This window comes from Nannobrachium achirus (genome assembly GCF_963921795.1).
Source record: "Nannobrachium achirus genome assembly, chromosome: 11".
Classification (NCBI taxonomy): Eukaryota; Metazoa; Chordata; class Actinopteri; order Myctophiformes; family Myctophidae; genus Nannobrachium; species Nannobrachium achirus.
In genome coordinates this window covers 583,994-602,548 of record NC_137820.1, presented here as the reverse complement: position 1 = coordinate 602,548, position 18,555 = coordinate 583,994, and the positions used below count along the sequence as shown (strand labels likewise).

At 43.3% G+C, this 18,555-nt stretch overlaps 1 protein-coding gene across 1 annotated transcript in view; it reads right to left on the bottom strand.

Moving 5' to 3' along the window:
• Positions 1 to 17,765, bottom strand: part of LOC308293623 (long-chain fatty acid transport protein 2-like) — a 40,362-nt gene extending 22,597 nt beyond the window's left edge. Inside the window, exons 1-5 of the mRNA XM_080736218.1 lie at positions 17,042 to 17,765; positions 14,527 to 14,652; positions 6,494 to 6,549; positions 5,686 to 5,854; positions 1,835 to 1,993 (exon numbers count right to left, since the gene is read on the bottom strand). Of these exons, the coding sequence (XP_080592344.1) occupies positions 1,835 to 1,993; positions 5,686 to 5,854; positions 6,494 to 6,549; positions 14,527 to 14,652; positions 17,042 to 17,558 (1,027 nt within the window). The 5' untranslated portion in view covers positions 17,559 to 17,765. The remainder of the gene's footprint in view (positions 1 to 1,834; positions 1,994 to 5,685; positions 5,855 to 6,493; positions 6,550 to 14,526; positions 14,653 to 17,041) is intronic.
• Positions 17,766 to 18,555: the final 790 nt, after the last annotated feature.

The following is an 18,555-nucleotide window of genomic DNA, read 5'->3' as shown; positions in this document are numbered from 1 at the left end:
CAATGTTTTACCAGTTTTAGTTTGTTGATATTTTGATGCAGTAATGGTCTTTTTTCGTCCCCAGTTAACAGTTTCCATGCCAGCCCATTTCAGTGTTTTTTTTACAACCACAAGAAAACACTGTTTACACATCTATCCGTTCTGTCCATTATTTTCAGTGGGTGACGCTAAATTCTACCACAGTTACACTCATACAATCATGCTAACAAAATGAGCTAATACCTACTTTTGCGTTGGGCGCTCCACGCACTCGCTCCGTGCATGTGATGGTAACGTTCGGAACTGCGTTGCCACCAGCTGCTCAGATCTTTTTTCCGAATCAAAATAGGACTTATGGGTGAGGAGGAAAGTGTGTTTTTGTGTTTCATGCATTCTAACGTCTTGTCACAACAAAGCTGAAGTCACACGGGCCTACACTTCCCCGTTTTCATTCAGTCTCATGATCTGCCACTGGAGGGAGGCAAAGTCTTTGGTATGAAGTTCTGTTTGGCCATTAGGCAAAAATAATGTATTTTGAGTTGTTTTATAACAAAAATAGCCTATTCTCGTCAATCTTCGTCTGTGGCCTGGCTGCCTAATTAATCATTCTCGTCAATCTACCCCTGTGGCTTGGAAACTGTTAATGAGAGTTTTTGGGGGTCGCGGCCAGAAAAGGTTGAGAACCACAGCATCAGAGGACAGATTGAAAATCACTTTTTAGACGGGACATTTAACCACTTGATGCCCAGTGTCACCTTTTCTGGGGGGAACATTAGCTAAAAAATAGCAGATCTACGACACATTTGCGAAAGAATGCAACAAGCACAGTGCAGGTCGCAGTTAACTATGAAAACCGGCACATCAAATCATGGGGATGTGACAGGTGATGGATTTAGAGCTACAAATTATGGGATGGGACTGGTATAGGAATTAGACTTACACATCATGGGGATGGTACAGGTGTTGGAACTAGACCTACAAATCATTGGAATGGAACTGGCAATGGAATTAGACCTACAAATCATGGGGATGGGACGGATACTATAATATGATCTCCAAATCATGGGACTATCAAATTAGACCTTCAAATCATGGATTTACAGCTACAAATTATGGGATTGAACTGCCACGGAATTAGGTCTACAAATTATGGGGATGGGACTGGTTTTGGAAGTAGATCTACAAATCATTGGGATATGACAGGAGATGGATTTAGAGGTACACATTATGGGATGGAACTGCAGATGGAATTAGATATACAAATCATGGGGATGGGACATTAGACTCTACCCAGTAAGCCTAGTACACCAAAGTCTAGCCGAGTCCACTCTGGTGGGAGCACAGACTGAGAGGTGGTCCTCCACTAGGGGCACTAGGATCAGGCTCCACTAATAGGCTAGACTAGCTGTACGAGTCTATACTAGAATGTACCAGTAAGACTCCCTAATCGGGAGATAAGCGACCGCCAGGTCACATGTATACACCACGGGCCGTGGAGTGGAGCAGTAGCTTGTAGATCGGCTACTTTTGACTATTTTCCCATATTTTCTCCCCGGCGGCGCAGGTGTCCGCGGGGATCAGCTGGGGGCCCCGGTGGTGGCTGGGCCCCCGGGGACCCCCTGGTTGCCGGCCCGGTCTCTCCCGGTCTCTCGGGGGCCGAGTTACGGCCTTTATAGCGGGCTGCAGTGGCGGGGTTCCGCCAGTAAGTGGCGCTGAGGCGGACGCGTGGGTACCGGCTCCGGCTCTCCCAGTCGCTCCTAGCACGAGTTACGGGGTTATGTAGTAGTAGTAGTAGTAGTAGTAGTAGTAGTAGTAGTAGTAGTAGTAGTAGTAGTAGTAGTAGTAGTATCATTACCTCTCTCTATGCATCCAGCCAGACCAATCAGGAAGCCAGCACTGTGGTACAGCGGCAGGTTGATGTAGAACACATCCTGTGATGTCACTCCTGTGGAGGCCTGGATGAAAGACGCTGCCCAAACCCTCTCCTGAGTCACCAACGCTGCTTTAGGAAGACCTGAAACACAACCACACCTTCTGCTTTAGGAAGACCTGAAACACAACCACACCTTCTGCTTTAGGAAGACCTGAAACACAACCAAACCTTCTGTTAGGAAGACCTGAAACACAACCACACCTTCTGCTTTAGGAAGACCTGAAACACAACCACACCTTCTGCTTTAGGAAGACCTGAAACAAAACCAAACCTTCTGCTTTAGGAAGACCTGAAACACACAACCACACCTTCTGCTTTAGGAAGACCTGAAACACAACCAAACCTTCTGCTTTAGGAAGACCTGAAACACACAACCACACCTTCTGTTTTATGAAGACCTGAAACACACAACCACACCTTCTGTTTTATGAAGACCTGAAACACACAACCAAACCTTCTGTTAGGAAGACCTGAAACACAACCAAACCTTCTGCTTTAGGAAGACCTGAAACACACAACCACACCTTCTGCTTTAGGAAGACCTGAAACACACAACCAAACCTTCTGCTTTAGGAAGACCTGAAACACACAACCACACCTTCTGTTTTAGGAAGACCTGAAACACACAACCAAACCTTCTGCTTTAGGAAGACCTGAAACACACAACCTTCTGTTAGGAAGACCTGAAACACACAACCACACCTTCTGTTAGGAAGACCTGAAACACACAACCAAACCTTCTGCTTTAGGAAGACCTGAAACACAACCACACCTTCTGCTTTAGGAAGACCTGAAACACAACCAAACCTTCTGCTTTAGGAAGACCTGAAACACACAACCACACCTTCTGTTAGGAAGACCTGAAACACACAACCAAACCTTCTGTTAGGAAGACCTGAAACACACAACCAAACCTTCTGTTAGGAAGACCTGAAACACACAACCAAACCTTCTGCTTTAGGAAGACCTGAAACACACAACCACACCTTCTGTTTTAGGAAGACCTGGAACACACAACCACACCTTCTGTTAGGAAGACCTGAAACACACAACCAAACCTTCTGTTAGGAAGACCTGAAACACACAACCAAACCTTCTGTTTTAGGAAGACCTGGAACACACAACCACACCTTCTGTTAGGAAGACCTGAAACACACAACCACACCTTCTGTTAGGAAGACCTGAAACACACAACCACACCTTCTGTTAGGAAGACCTGAAACACACAACCAACCAACCAACCAACCAACCAAACAAACAAACAAACAAACAAACAAACAAACAAACAAACAAACAAACAAACAAACAAACAAACAAACAAACAAACAAACAAACTGTTTTAGCTGCTTTAGGTAAACCTGGAAAGAAGGTCAAGGTCAAGGTAAACTTTATTATCCTGTACAGTGAAATTCATTTGGTCCAAAAACACGGAACATCACAGACAACATCCAACAATAAACTAAATAAATACATAGAAATCATCATTACATAAATTGCATAAAACATGTTTCTACAAGGCAACATGTATTTATCTGCTGTCCTTGGGACAAAGGATTTGCTGAACCGGGAGGTTGTGATGTTCCTTCTGTTGCCCTGTTTTTACTGAGTTGGAAGTTGCTATGCAAGGTGAGCAGGGTCACCAAGGATGCGCTCAGCCTGGCTCAACATGAGATCTTTACACAATAATGTGCAGCAGACTTCTGAGCACACCCAACAACCCTGCTTGACACAAACCCACAAACACACTGTAAAAGTGTACAGGTGTGTACATGTGGGGAGTTACCTGTTGTTCTAAAAGTGTACAGGTGTGTTACAGGGAGTTACCTGTTGTTCTAAAAGTGTACAGGTGTGTACATGTGGGGAGTTACCTGTTGTTCTAAAAGTGTACAGGTGTGTTACAGGGAGTTACCTGTTGTTCTAAAAGTGTACAGGTGTGTACATGTGGGGAGTTACCTGTTGTTCTAAAAGTGTACAGGTGTGTTCATGTAGGGAGTTACCGGTTGTTCTAAAAGTGTACAGGTGTGGAGTTACCTGTTGTTCTAAAAGTGTACAGGTGTGTTACAGGGAGTTACCTGTTGTTCTAAATGTGTACAGGTGTGTTACAGGGAGTTACATGTTGTTCTAAAAGTGTACAGGTGTGTTACAGGGAGTTACATGTTGTTCTAAAAGTGTACAGGTGTGTTACAGGGAGTTACCTGTTGTTCTAAAAGTGTACAGGTGTGTTACAGGGAGTTACATGTTGTTCTAAAAGTGTACAGGTGTGTTACAGGGAGTTACCTGTTGTTCTAAAAGTGTACAGGTGTGTTACAGGGAGTTACATGTTGTTCTAAAAGTGTACAGGTGTGTTACAGGGAGTTACATGTTGTTCTAAAAGTGTACAGGTGTGTTACAGGGAGTTACCTGTTGTTCTAAAAGTGTACAGGTGTGTTACAGGGAGTTACCTCTTGTTCTAAAAGTGTACAGGTGTGGACATGTGGGGAGTTACCGGTTGTTCTAAAAGTGTATTGATTGACTGATTATTTTATTAGACAGAAATGGGGGATTCTGTTAGTGTGACATCACATGTACAGTATCGTGTTTCTTTGATCAAAGAAACAAAGATACTGTAAGAGCTGGCAGGGTTATTTGGAATCCTTTCCTTAAAAGGTCATTAAATAACAGAATAGAACAATACAAAACAACACAAGTTAACAAGGGGAGCAGCTGTGCAATAAAGAACTAAAACAACTGCACAAAAGAAGGAAAAAGACAAAAACAAAACAAAACAAAACATTTAAAAATGAACTTTAGGCTGAGAAGTATATATATATATATATATATATATATATATATATATATATATATATATATATATATATATATATATATATATGTCTGTTTATGTCTGTTTAACCTGTAGTTCCAGAGGTGTAGATCAGTAGATCAGTATAGATCAGGGGTTTTCAAAGTGGGTGACGGGGCACCCTGGGGTGCCACGACAGCAGTCCAGGGGTGCCGTAACTTGAAGAACAAAGTTATTTTCAGTCAGTTCTAACCAAAATGGCTGTTATCTCAACGTTTTAACATAATCACTAAAATATCGTCACTGTCGGGCAGAAACCTCGTATCTCCAAGTTTCAAATGTGTACGTCTTTTGATTAAGCAAAGCCCTGCTTCATCATACAAGACTGTCGCACAAAACTAGTGAAAACAGCCAATCTACAAGCACGTTGTGTGCTTGTAGATCTGCTGTTTTCACTAGTTTAGTACATTTTATAGATGATAAATACAAAACAAACGGTTTTGGACATACAAGGTTTCCACCCGACAACGACGTTATGCTATAAATATAAGGTGCTGGGAGTGAAAATTATAATCTAGGGGTGCCTCGGATTAAAACAATATTCATGGGGTCATTGGGGTGCCCTGAGACAAAAAAAGTTTGGGACCCCTGGTATAGATCATCAGTGACATAGCGTTACCTGTAGTTCCAGATGTGTAGATGTATATATAGATCTAACCTGTAGTTCCAGATGTGCAGATGTATATATAGATCTAACCTGTAGTTCCAGAGGTGTAGATGTATATATAGATCTAACCTGTAGTTCCAGATGTGTAGATGTATATATAGATCTAACCTGTAGTTCCAGATGTGTAGATGTATATATAGATCTAACCTGTAGTTCCAGATGTGCAGATGTATATATAGATCTAACCTGTAGTTCCAGAGGTGTAGATGTATATATAGATCTAACCTGTAGTTCCAGATGTGTAGATGTATATATAGATCTAACCTGTAGTTCCAGATGTGTAGATGTACAGAGCGATGCTCTTGACGGTGACGTTCTCCCTCAGCTGAGGGTTCAGAGGCTGGTCAGACTCCTGGAGGAAGTCCTGCTCGGTGAGCAGACTGATGCCCTCAGGCAGAGATGGAAGCTCCTGTTCTTCTGTCAGCAGGAACACCTGTAGAGATAGTAAACAACTTTAAATAAATAGGCACTATAACTGACAGCAACCTTAACTTGACAACACTGACTATATTTTTAAATCCTGTAACCAACGTCTCCACCTTTTACGCAAGCTCAACTCTTTCAGGGTGAGCAAGCACATTATGGAAACGGTTTATAAGAACCTAATAATCTTAACCTTCAACATAGTAATGTGGTACGGTAATCAGAACATACAATGTAGAGGCAAGCTGCAGAGAATAGTAAATCTGGCATCAAAAATCATAGGGAAAAAACTAAAAAACTAAAACAATTTAATTGTATCTACAATGAAGTGCTTAGGGAAAAAGCTGTCAAGATAATACATGACCCCTCTCATCCACTCCATAGGGAGTTGGATTTACTTCACTCTGGTAGACGCTATAGAACAGCTTGGGCAAACCGTAGCCGCAATATTTTTAAAAACTCTTTAATTCCAAATGCCATTAAGGCAATGAATGATGTCATGTCTCGTTGATCTGCCCGTTTCTTCATATATGCCACTGTTGTCCTTCTGGTTGCCTTAAAGATGCTTTGTGTGTAAGTGTGTGTTGCTATTATCTGTTGTTTTAATGTTGTGAATGCATATGAGACACAATAAATGAAACTAACTGACCTTGATGCCCTGCTCAGTGAGAGCTGGAAGAACCTCCTCCACCGCCTCACGGAGCTCTGAAACACATCAACATCATCATCATCATCAACATCAACATCAACATCAACATCATCATCATCATCATCAACATCAACATCAACATCATCATCAACATCAACATCATCAACATCAACATCAACATCATCAACATCATCATCAACATCAACATCATCATCATCATCATCATCAACATCATCATCATCATCATCATCAACATCAACATCATCATCATCATCAACATCATCATCATCATCATCATCAACATCATCATCATCATCTTCTTCTTTACTATGTAGTTGGGGCGGGCAACATGGTGATAAATATCATTGAGACGATACAATGTCTCCACGATATGCCTTTTCAGAGATATCGTATATATTGTGATACAATATAAACAATCCTGTTGAATTGTTAATACTAGTGGTGGGAATTTTCGTTCATTTCCGTGAACCGAATCATCGTTCGTTCGTTCACAAGATAGATTCGGTCATTATCGTTCAATCGGTCGTTCACAACTTTCGGGAAGCGGGGGGGGGGGGGGGGGGGGGGGTATTGGAGCCGGCGTTGAGCCGGTCGTCACATCATTCTAGTTCAGAGCCGTGACCGATAATCAGTCGAGTTCAGTCAGTCAGTCAGTCAGTCAGTCAAACACAAGCAGTCAAAAACACACAGCTCTTTCCTCTCTGCCTGACTGTTTCGGTCAGATGACAGACTCTGGATGCCTGGCCTGCCTTCTGCCTATATTGTGAACGTGACCTGACGAAGATGATGTATTGACATCGAAACGTCGCTTTTCCCTGCAGTGCCCTGCACCCTAAAAGAATAAAAATCGGAGTAGGCTTTTTCCACGACTGGTGCACGCACGCATATCAATCAAAAACATTCACACCGTCGCCGACTCATTATAAAACGGCCAACATCACTCAAAAGCCCAAATTAACATTTCACCCGTTCAGAGAATGAACGATTATCCCTTACCATTAGCATTACGTTCACACTTCATGAATTAACATGACACTGGCTCAATGGTCCATTGTATGAGATGAGATGTGTTACTATAGGCTACTTGTAGGATAGATTAATGCCATAGTGTTTTCTATGGCTTATCTTCTAGCATTCTTTTGTATAGAACTGTACCGCTTTTTTTGCAAACTTAATACAGTAGTCAGTCAGTCAGTCAGTCTGCAGTCTCGTAGGGTAGGCTAGTAATTAGAACATCCCGTTCAAAGAATGAACGATAACACCCTTTTCACTCGCAGGCAGGCAGTCAGTCGGTCTCGGTCAATCAATCATCAGTCACAACTCTTCTCGCGGTCGGAGGCACTCTGCTGCTCCGTAACTGTAGGTCCCTGATTTCTGTTCCAAACCCCCACGCACACACAGTCCTGCTTCTCTGAGGGAGAGCCCGCCTCCAGCCCACTACAGTGTCTAATAAGGAAAGAGGAACGGTGGAAAGGAGGGACGGAACGGTCGTTCGGGTCTGTCTTCTCTTGTGAGATACGTTGAATGAACCGTCTCTCTCTCGTCGCATTTGCAACTGAACGCCGTGAACGGTTGAACGGGTCTTTTCCGGATGGTGACCCGTTCGATCTCGTTCACCATAAAGATCCGTTCATTTGAACGGGTCATTCATGACCGACACATCACTAGTTAATACAGAGATTCATTGCAGAATTGTATTTAAACCTTTTGGTCTAAATCAGTAGTTCTCAAACTTTACAATGTCAAGTTCTCCCCTTAACTCTGACAGTATACATGTGTATACTTTCAGGGTTACATACATGTAAGGATCAATTTGGACCTCCCAAAAGGAACCCAGAGAGTCCTTGGACCTTGAAAAATAACCATATAAACGTATAAAAAATGAACGCATGTCAAACATTTTTTTGTATCGTGTGGATTTTCGATGTGTGCACTGTGTCATTTTATAGCAGTATCTAAAGAGCAAAAAGTATGTTTCTAAACGTGCCAAGTATCGCAAGACTATCCACCGTTTCCTTTCTGGGAACCAAATCTCGCGATACTTCGGAGACAGAAACTATTATTATGTACTGTTATTATTATTATTTCATTATGTACTGTGCACATTGAAAAGCAAGTGATTGTAAAAATACCTTTGATATGTCTTCTTTTATATTCCTGAACAGATTATATGACAAAGGTCTCAGTCGTTCATAAATAGTTTTTGTTCCAGGTTTGTTCATGAGCTGATCAAGCCGGCTCCATTCACTGACGCGACCGCGGTTTTCCCAACGACCCTGAGCGCAACAGTGGGGGCACGGGAGTGTGGGGGAAGCCTATTTATTGCCCATCGGCCCCCACCGTTGCGCTCAGGGTCATTGGGAAAACTGCGGTGGCTTCACTGACATGTATTTTATCGCACTTCCGGTGCGAGTTCTGGCACCCATGGTGAGCTTCATAGCCAGACATGGAGCATCCCTGTTGTCATGTGATGTCCCTTCCTCCTATTGACCTCCTATTGACCTTGGTCATCTGTCCTTATAAAGACATGATGTCCCTACCTCCTATTGACCTTGGTCATCTGTCCTTATAAAGACATGATGTCCCTACCTCCTATTGACCTTGGTCATATGTTGTCCCTACCTCCTATTGACCTCCTATTGACCTCCTATTGACCTTGGTCATCTGTCCTTATAAAGACATGATGTCCCTACCTCCTATTGACCTTGGTCATCTGTCCTTATAAAGACATGATGTCCCTACCTCCTATTGACCTTGGTCATCTGTCCTTATAAAGACATGATGTCCCTACCTCCTATTGACCTCCTATTGACCTCCTATTGACCTTGGTCATCTGTCCTTATAAAGACATGATGTCCCTACCTCCTATTGACCTTGGTCATATGTCCTTATAAAGACATGATGTCCCTACCTCTTATTGACCTTGGTCATCTGTCCTTATAAAGACATGATGTCCCTACCTCCTATTTATCTGTCCTTATAAAGCGTCCGAGGGCTACACTATTTATTACCCAAGAGACATTTAGCCTCTCAGACCCAGGTTAGGGTTAGGGTATTGGGTTAGGGTATTGGGTTAGGGTATTGGGTTACAACAAACTATTTTGTTATCGTTTAACGTTTAGCAATTCCATGCTGTATTGATGTTGGTGCCATAGGAGAGATAACAGGTAAACCTTGGAAAAAATAAAAAAATACTAAATGTGTAGACTTCTTGTTAAATAAGTAATGTAGGTGTTTAAGATTAAGAATAATTTAAATCTTCAGAGTGTAAAATGAAACCAGAAGGACCCGTACGGGTCCATTTGGTTACCAACTCTCCACCATTTAGCTGGGGACCACCTGAAACCCCCTAAAGGACCACCAGTGGTCCCCGGACCACTGTTTGAGAAAACCACTGTTTACAGTGTCAGTTGGTCGTGTTGTGTGACATCACCAACATTTTAATACACAATAAAAGGAAAGCGCAACAGGTCTTATTGTGGCCTCCTGGTGGCGCTAGAACAGGCCAATGTGAAAATGGTGCCATGTCTTTTTCAGCCTTTCACGGACGCTGCATGCATGATTTTGTTCCAAAGATTTGTTTTGCAAAAGTTGACCTGGTGGTGGCGCTATAACCATCACATGACTGTGGAGATGCTGTCTACAGATTGTACGTGAACTTTGGACAGAATATGTAGGAGCAGTGTCTAAAAATTAGTTTGACAAAAATCGGCCTCATGGTGGCGCTAGAACAGGCCCAAGTGAAACGACCGGGCCAACGGTGCCGGAGATTAGCTGGTAACAGACACACACACGGACGAACGGACGGACAGGGGCGAAAACAGTTTCTCTTCAGCCTGGTGGAGACAACATCCAGAATGACTCCAACACACAGGGGTTTTCAAACCCTAACATAATCACTAACATATCGTCACTGTCGGGCAGAAACCTCGTATCTCCAAGTTTCAAATGTGTACGTCTTTTGGTAAAGCAAAGCCCTGCTTCATCATACAAGACTGTCATACAAAACTAGTGAAAACAGCCGATCTACAAGCACACAACGCCTCACGATGCGAGGCGTTGTGTGCTTGTAGATTGGCTGTTTTCACTAGTTTAGTACATTTTATAGATGATAAATACAAAACGAACGGTTTTGGACATACAAGGTTTCCACCCGACAACGACGATATGCTATAAATATAAGGTGCTGGGAGTGAAAATTATAACTTAGGGGTGCCTCGGATTAAAACAATATTCATGGGGTGCTCTGAGAAGCCCTGCTCTAACACGTGCAGTCCTTTGCTGCAGATGACACACACACACACACACGCACGCACGCACGCACACACGCACAAACACATGTTAATTATTACCAGGGTGCAGCCAGGCCACTGTCTGACACACACACACACACACACACACACACACACACACACACACACACACACGCATGCAGGTATTTGTACTTTACTTGAGTGTCCAGTTTGCACTACTTTTACTTCTACTCCACTGCATCTCAGAGGTAAATAATGTACTTTTACTCCACTACATTTATGTGCCAGTTTAGTTACTTTGAAGAATGTGATTATTGTTAAGAAACATACATTAAGCACTTTAGCCTATACATTTTGGCCATTTGAAAATAGCAGATCTGCAATCTCACAATGCGTCGTGATGCAACACATTGTGAGCTTGTAGATCTGCTATTTTCAAACATTTGTATACATTGGAAAACTTGAGTACTTCCTACTTTTGTACTTTAAGGACATTTTTCATTCCAATTCTTTTGTACTTTTACTCAATTACATTTAGAATCGAGGACTTGTAACAGAGTATTTCTATATAATATAGAAAATACTCCTCGGTTCTAATATTGCAGTATTGATTGCGACCGTAGGTCGCATTTACTACCAAAACCTCCACAGGCTGTCCGTGGGTCAGTGAGTCAGTCAGTCAGTCAGTCAGTCAGTCACACTTTTGCCCTGCTCATATCTCCGCAACCGTTGACCCGATCCATGACAGATTTTGCACACACACTCTTTGACTGCCAAACTACAACCTCCAAGGACCCCCGGAGCCCCAGGGACCCGGGTCCCTGGGGGACCCCCAGATGTAAAAAATGACCAAATGTGGTCACACGTCACACGTCACACTTTTTCCCTGCTCATATCTCCGCAACCGTTGACCCGATCCATGCCAGATTTTGCACACACACTCCTTGCCTGCCAAACTACAACCTCCAAGGACCCCCGGGGCCCCAGGGACGGGGGACCCCCAGATGTAAAAAATGACCAAATGTGCAAAAATGACCAAATGACCACCGCAACGGGGCTGCTCACGGTGAATTCCCGGGGACCACCGACTCCTGGTGCTCCAGAACGGAGGCAAAAGTGGTGGCGCCCCCAGTGGAGGACCCCCTGCCACTGCAGCGCACATAAAATGCCGTAACTCAGGCTAGGAACGTCCGGGAGAGCCGGGGCCGGTACCTATTCGTCCGCCAAGGCAACGCGGACACCCCACTCCTCATTTCTCACATGGCCCTATTCCAGCGCCACCTTCAGGCCGATTTTAAAACACATTTTTGGACACTGCTCCTACAGTTTTTGCCCTAAAATCACGAATATCACTACACAGCATGTCTACACTCATGTCATCAACATGGATCAGGAAGATTTTGGAAAAACAAATGTTTGCCCTATTTGTGGAGATAAGCCACCTACGGTCGCTTATCTCCCGATTAGGGAGTCTTACTGGTACTTTTACTAAAGTAAGAAATGTGAGTACTCTCTCTCTCTCTGAGAGTAGGTTCCGGTGAGTTCCACCCAAACAGAGATTGTCTCCAGTGAAAGTCCAGATTCTCACCCTGTTCTGAAGGTCTTATGTGAAGAACAGCGGTGGTCCGGGGACCCCTACAGATGTCTGCACAACAATCATAAAGCAACCTTTAAGCGACGAGGTCGAGACGAGACGACCGTTTAAATCACTCATCTACTCAGACTCAGACTCTGAGATGGAAGACCAAGCACAACTAATTAGGGTTGTGCTTGGTCTCCCTCCTCAGACCCACCTTACCGATCATCACCACGAAAGCGTGGGGTGGCTCAAAGTAGCTGACAGAGTACAGCATCTTGCAATGGGCCTGGTGTACAAGATACACTACACCTCCAAGATACCCATGTACCTGGCAAACTACTTCTTAAAGGTCAAGGATGTTCACGATCACAACACCAGAGGCAGCTCCACTAATCATCATCATCATAGATTTAACACTAAATAAGGCTCTAACTCGTTCTCCTGCTACACCATCAACATGTGGAACGCCCTTCCTCAAGCCCTAAAGGAGAGCAAATCCCTAGCCTCCTTCAAAATTGGTATGAAAAGTCACCTTCAGGCGGTTGCTACCTGTGACTTGTAAATAGACTAAGCCCCCATGCTCCCCCCCCCCCCCCTTTTTCTTTTTTTTTGTTCTGCCTTTGTATTTGATGTTATGCTATTGAAACTGATATTATCCTAGATAAAGTATGTTCTATCCGTCTGTCTTTCAATGTTATATGAGATACTTAAAGCTGTACTGTGGAAGCTGCTCAACTAGTGGTCAGTAGCAGTATTGCTTTTTTCGGCCGGAGTCGCCGCGGACCACCAGAACGGCGCCCGCCGCGCCCGCCGCGAGCACCTCCGCCTCGCCGATACGCATCCGTAGAGCCGTCTCCCGTCATTTTTAGACCAGGATTGAGGGAGTAGCATGCAAGATTCCTTCACCAATGTAAACACAGTTGCTGAGGGAAGCTACTTCCTTTAGAGACAGCAAGACTCGCTGTGATTGGCCGGTAGTGTATCATGTGGGAGATGACATCATTTTGCCGGGAAATTCTACCCCCCTCACAACTCTTAGAAAACGTATAAAGAGAAGGCTTCAGAAGCTGAAAATAACAGAGTGGGTGTTCTAAAACTTTAGCGATTTAACAGTTAGGACAATTTTAAGATTTGTTTTATAAAAAAAGTTACATGGTGTAACTTTAAAGTGTGGTTCCTGTGGAAATAAGCCTCGGCTTTCTAGGATCTCCTTTTAGTTGACCTTGTACCAGTGATTTGTACTGTCATGAAACTGTACTTTTTTCTATTGCAAACTTCTAATAAATTCTTCAATCAATCAATCAATCAATTGACCGGGCGGAACGCAGCGGAACCTCAGCATGCAGACAGACTCACTTCCAAACATTTAATAACAATACTGGCTTTCAAGCAGTTAGAAACCTTGTATCTCCAAGTTTCAAATGTGTACTTCGCTTCATCATACAAGGCTGTCACATAACAGTAGTGAAAACAGCAGGACGCCTAGCACCGCGAGGCGTTGTGTGCTTGTAGATCGTCTGTTTTCACTAGTTTAAATCATTTTTTAAAATGATAAACACAATACTGGCTTTCAAGCAGTTTCAAGGGGCACACTTGACCCTTCTCAGGGGCACACTTGACCCTTCTCAGGGGCACACCAAAGGTCCCCAGGACCAGTGGTTGAGAAACACTGGTCTAAATGACATGAATTACCTTTGGACCCAATATTACAGTTGATCAGGGCAGCTTAAACATTATATTTAGTATTAACAGTATATTAGTATTAATATTATATTTACCTGTAGATGTTATAAGGGTCTTGGCTCCAGAACAGTTTAAACAGTGCAGAAGTATTATAGTATGTTAATATTATATTTACCTGTAGATGTAATGATAGTTTTAGCTCCAGAACAGGTTAAACAGTGGACCAGACCCTTGGCTCTTATATTAGTTGATCAAAGCAGCAGGACATCCCAGCTTGCTGAGTCCCAGCCACAGCCACATGTATTATATTTAGTATTAATATTATATTAACAGTATTTACCTGTACATGTAATGATAGTCTTGGCTCCAGAGCAGTTTAAACAGTGTAATAAACCCTTGGCTCTGATATTACAGTTAATCAGGGCAGCAGGACATCCCAGCTTGCTGAGTCCCAGCCACAGCCAGATGTATTATATTTAGTATTATATTATATTTACCTGTAGATGTAATGATAGTCTTGGCTCCAGAACAGGTTAAACAGTGCAGAAGACCCTTATTCCTGATGTTACAGTTAATCAAAGCAGCAGGACATCCCAGCTTGCTGAGTCCCAGCCACAGCCACATGTATTATACTAGAAGGTCGGCCGGCTACGCCGGCCTCCCCTCTAGGTCGTCGCGTTGCGTCTATAGGAGTAAATATTCGTCGAAAACAAATCCCTGAGGTACAGGGTGGCCACGATCTGATGGTTTTTTTGAGAAAAAAAAGTTTTTTGAGAAAAAAAAGTTTTTTGAGAAAAAAAAATGTTTTGAGAAAAAAAAAGTTTTTTGAGAAAAAAAAATGTTTGAGGAAAAAAAACATTTTTAAGAAAAAAAAATTTGAGAAAAAAAAAATTTTGAGAAAAAAAAAATTTGAGAAAAAAAAAATTTAGAGAAAAAAAAATTGAGAAAAAACATTTTTTTTGAGAAAAAATAAAATAAAATCTCAAAAAAAAAAATTTAGAGAAAAAATTTTTTTTGAGAAAAAAAAAGTTTGAGAAAAAAAACATTTTGAGAAAAAAAAATGGAAAAAATAATAATAATAATAATAAATAAAACGTATTGGTGATGCGATGACGTGGTGTATACGGATGTTACTGCGATTGAGGTGAAAGAGAAAAGTGGAAAGTTGTGAGCTAACTATTAGCTATTTTTGTGTGTGTGTGTGTGTGTGTGTGTGTGTTCTGGCTACGCCCCCCTCGGTTGAAATTGGATCCGCCGGTCCCATAGCTGGGAATACGAGCCAATGGACGGCGGTCACCATGGCAACAGGGGGCCAATGATAGAGTTATGTGCGGTTTTATTCCCTACACTCTACCGACATCTGCTCTGATTCCCTACACTCTACCGACATCTGCTCTGGCTATGAGTTGAAGTGGAGGCGACATGGGCGTGGAAGTGGGATGCGGCTCTAAGAAAAATTTAATAGTAGATTTAGTATTAATATTATATTTACCTGTAGATGTAATGATAGTCTTGGCTCCAGAGCAGTTTAAACAGTGTAATAAACCCTTGGCTCTTATATTACAGTTGATCAAAGCAGCAGGACATCCCAGCTTGCTGAGTCCCAGCCACAGCCACATGTATTATATTTAGTATTAATATTATATTTACCTGTAGATGTAATGATAGTTTTAGCTCCAGAACAGGTTAAACAGTGGACCAGTCCCTTGGCTCTGATATTACAGTTAATCAGGGCAGCAGGACATCCCAGCTTGCTGAGTCCCAGCCACAGCCACATGTATTATATTACATGGCCCTATTCTAGCGCCACCTTCAGGCCGATTTTTAAAACGGATTTTTGGACACTGCTCCTACAGTTTTTGCCCTAAAATCACGAATATCACTACACAGCATGTCTACACTCATGTCATCAACATGGATAAGGAAGATTTGGGAAAAACACATTTTTGCCCTATTTGTGGAGATAAGCCACCTACGGTCGCTTATCTCCCGATTAGGGAGTCTTACTGGTATTTAGTATTAATATTATATTAACAGTATTTACCTGTAGATGTTATAAGGGTCTTTGCTCCAGAACAGCTCAGACAGTGCAGAAGACCCTTGGCTCTTATATTAGTTGATCAAAGCAGCAGGACATCCCAGCTTGCTGAGTCCCAGCCACAGCCACATGTATTATATTTAGTATTAATATTATATTAACAGTATTTACCTGTAGATGTAATGATAGTCTTGGCTCCAGAACAGCTTAAACAGTGCAGAAGACCCTTATTCCTGATGTTACAGTTAATCAGGGCAGCAGGACATCCCAGCTTGCTGAGTCCCAGCCACAGCCACATGTATTATATTTAGTATTATATTATATTTACCTGTAGATGTAATGATAGTCTTGGCTCCAGAACAGGTTAAACAGTGCAGAAGACCCTTATTCCTGATGTTACAGTTAATCAAAGCAGCAGGACATCCCAGCTTGCTGAGTCCCAGCCACAGCCACATGTATTATATTTAGTATTAATATTATATTAACAGTATTTACCTGTAGATGTAATGATAGTCTTGGCTCCAGAACAGCTTAAACAGTGCAGAAGACCCTTATTCCTGATGTTAGTTAATCAAAGCAGCAGGACATCCCAGCTTGCTGAGTCCCAGCCACAGCCACATGTATTATATTTAGTATTATATTATATTTACCTGTAGATGTAATGATAGTCTTGGCTCCAGAACAGCTTAAACAGTGCAGAAGACCCTTATTCCTGATGTTACAGTTAATCAAAGCAGCAGGACATCCCAGCTTGCTGAGTCCCAGCCACAGCCACATGTATTATATTTAGTATTAATATTATATTAACAGTATTTACCTGTAGATGTAATGATAGTCTTGGCTCCAGAACAGCTTAAACAGTGCAGAAGACCCTTATTCCTGATGTTACAGTTGATCAAAGCAGCAGGACATCCCAGCTTGCTGAGTCCCAGCCACAGCCACATGTATTATATTTAGTATTATATTATATTTACCTGTAGATGTAATGATAGTCTTGGCTCCAGAACAGGTTAAACAGTGCAGAAGACCCTTATTCCTGATGTTACAGTTAATCAAAGCAGCAGGACATCCCAGCTTGCTGAGTCCCAGCCACAGCCAGATGTAGTTCGGCTCGTTGCCCAGAAACAGCGCCACGGCGTCGGCCTCGCGGACCCCCGCGCGCCGCTGCAGGCACCGCGCCGCGGCGGAGCTCCGGCGGTCCGCCCAGCCGTACGAGAAGCTCCGGTCCTCCCACAGCACGAAGGGCCGCTCCGGGTGCCGGCGGACCCCCTCCAGGAAGCGCTCCAGCACGCTGTAGAAGGGTCTGGTGGTCCGCTTGTAGGAGGTCAGCCTGAGAGCCAGCCGGAGGGTCCGCGCGGTGTAGCACAGGTCCGACCACCAGTAGCGAGGGGTCCGCAGAGTGTGGAGGAGATCCGAGGACCCCCAGCTGTGAGGGACCACCAGCAGCACGGCCAGACCCAGCAGAGCAGACAACAGCAACCACAACCACATGCTGGCTTCAACCTAACGGACTTTATGTGGAAATAAACTTATTTTAGTTGAGCTACAGTGAACTGAATGTTATTAAACTGAACTGTAATTAAACTGTACTTTAATATTCCTCTGCAAACTGACAACTCATCCTGTAAGGGTTAGGGTCCATCAGAACTTAAAGTTTCTCTAAAACAAAGTTGTGTTGTTTTTTTGTTTCAGCCTCAAAATCTCTGCTTGAAATGAAATGTGTGACAAAGTTCAACTGAGGGGGCGGAGCCTTGTTCTCCTCTCTCTCTCTCTCTCTCTCTCTCTCTCTCTCTCTCTCTCTCTCTTTTTTTCTCTCCTTTTTCCCCCTTTCTACACCAGGCGGGTCTTCAAGGGGTTTTCAGGCCAAGGACCCCTTAGTTGAGAGAGAGATGAAGCAGGGACCCCTTAGTTGAGAGAGAGATGAAGCAGGGACCCCTTAGTTGAGAGAGAGATGAAGCAGGGACCCCTTAGTTGAGAGAGAGATGAAGCAGGGACCCCTTAGTTGAGAGAGAGATGAAGCAGGGACCCCTTAGTTGAGAGAGAGATGAAGCAGGGACCCCTTAGTTGAGAGAGAGATGTAGCAGGGACCCCTTAGTTGAGAGAGAGATGTAGCAGGGACCCCTTAGTTGAGAGAGAGATGAAGCAGGGACCCCTTAGTTGAGAGAGAGATGAAGCAGGGACCCCTTAGTAGAGATAGAGGTGAAGCAGGGACCCCTTAGTTGAGAGAGAGATGTAGCAGGGACCCCTTAGTTGAGAGAGAGATGTAGCAGGGACCCCTTAGTTGAGAGAGAGATGAAGCAGGGACCCCTTAGTTGAGAGAGAGATGAAGCAGGGACCCCTTAGTTGAGAGAGAGATGAAGCAGGGACCCTTTAGTTGAGAGAGAGATGAAGCAGGGACCCCTTAGTTGAGAGAGAGATGAAGCAGGGACCCCTTAGTTGAGAGAGAGATGAAGCAGGGACCCCTTAGTTGAGAGAGAGATGAAGCAGG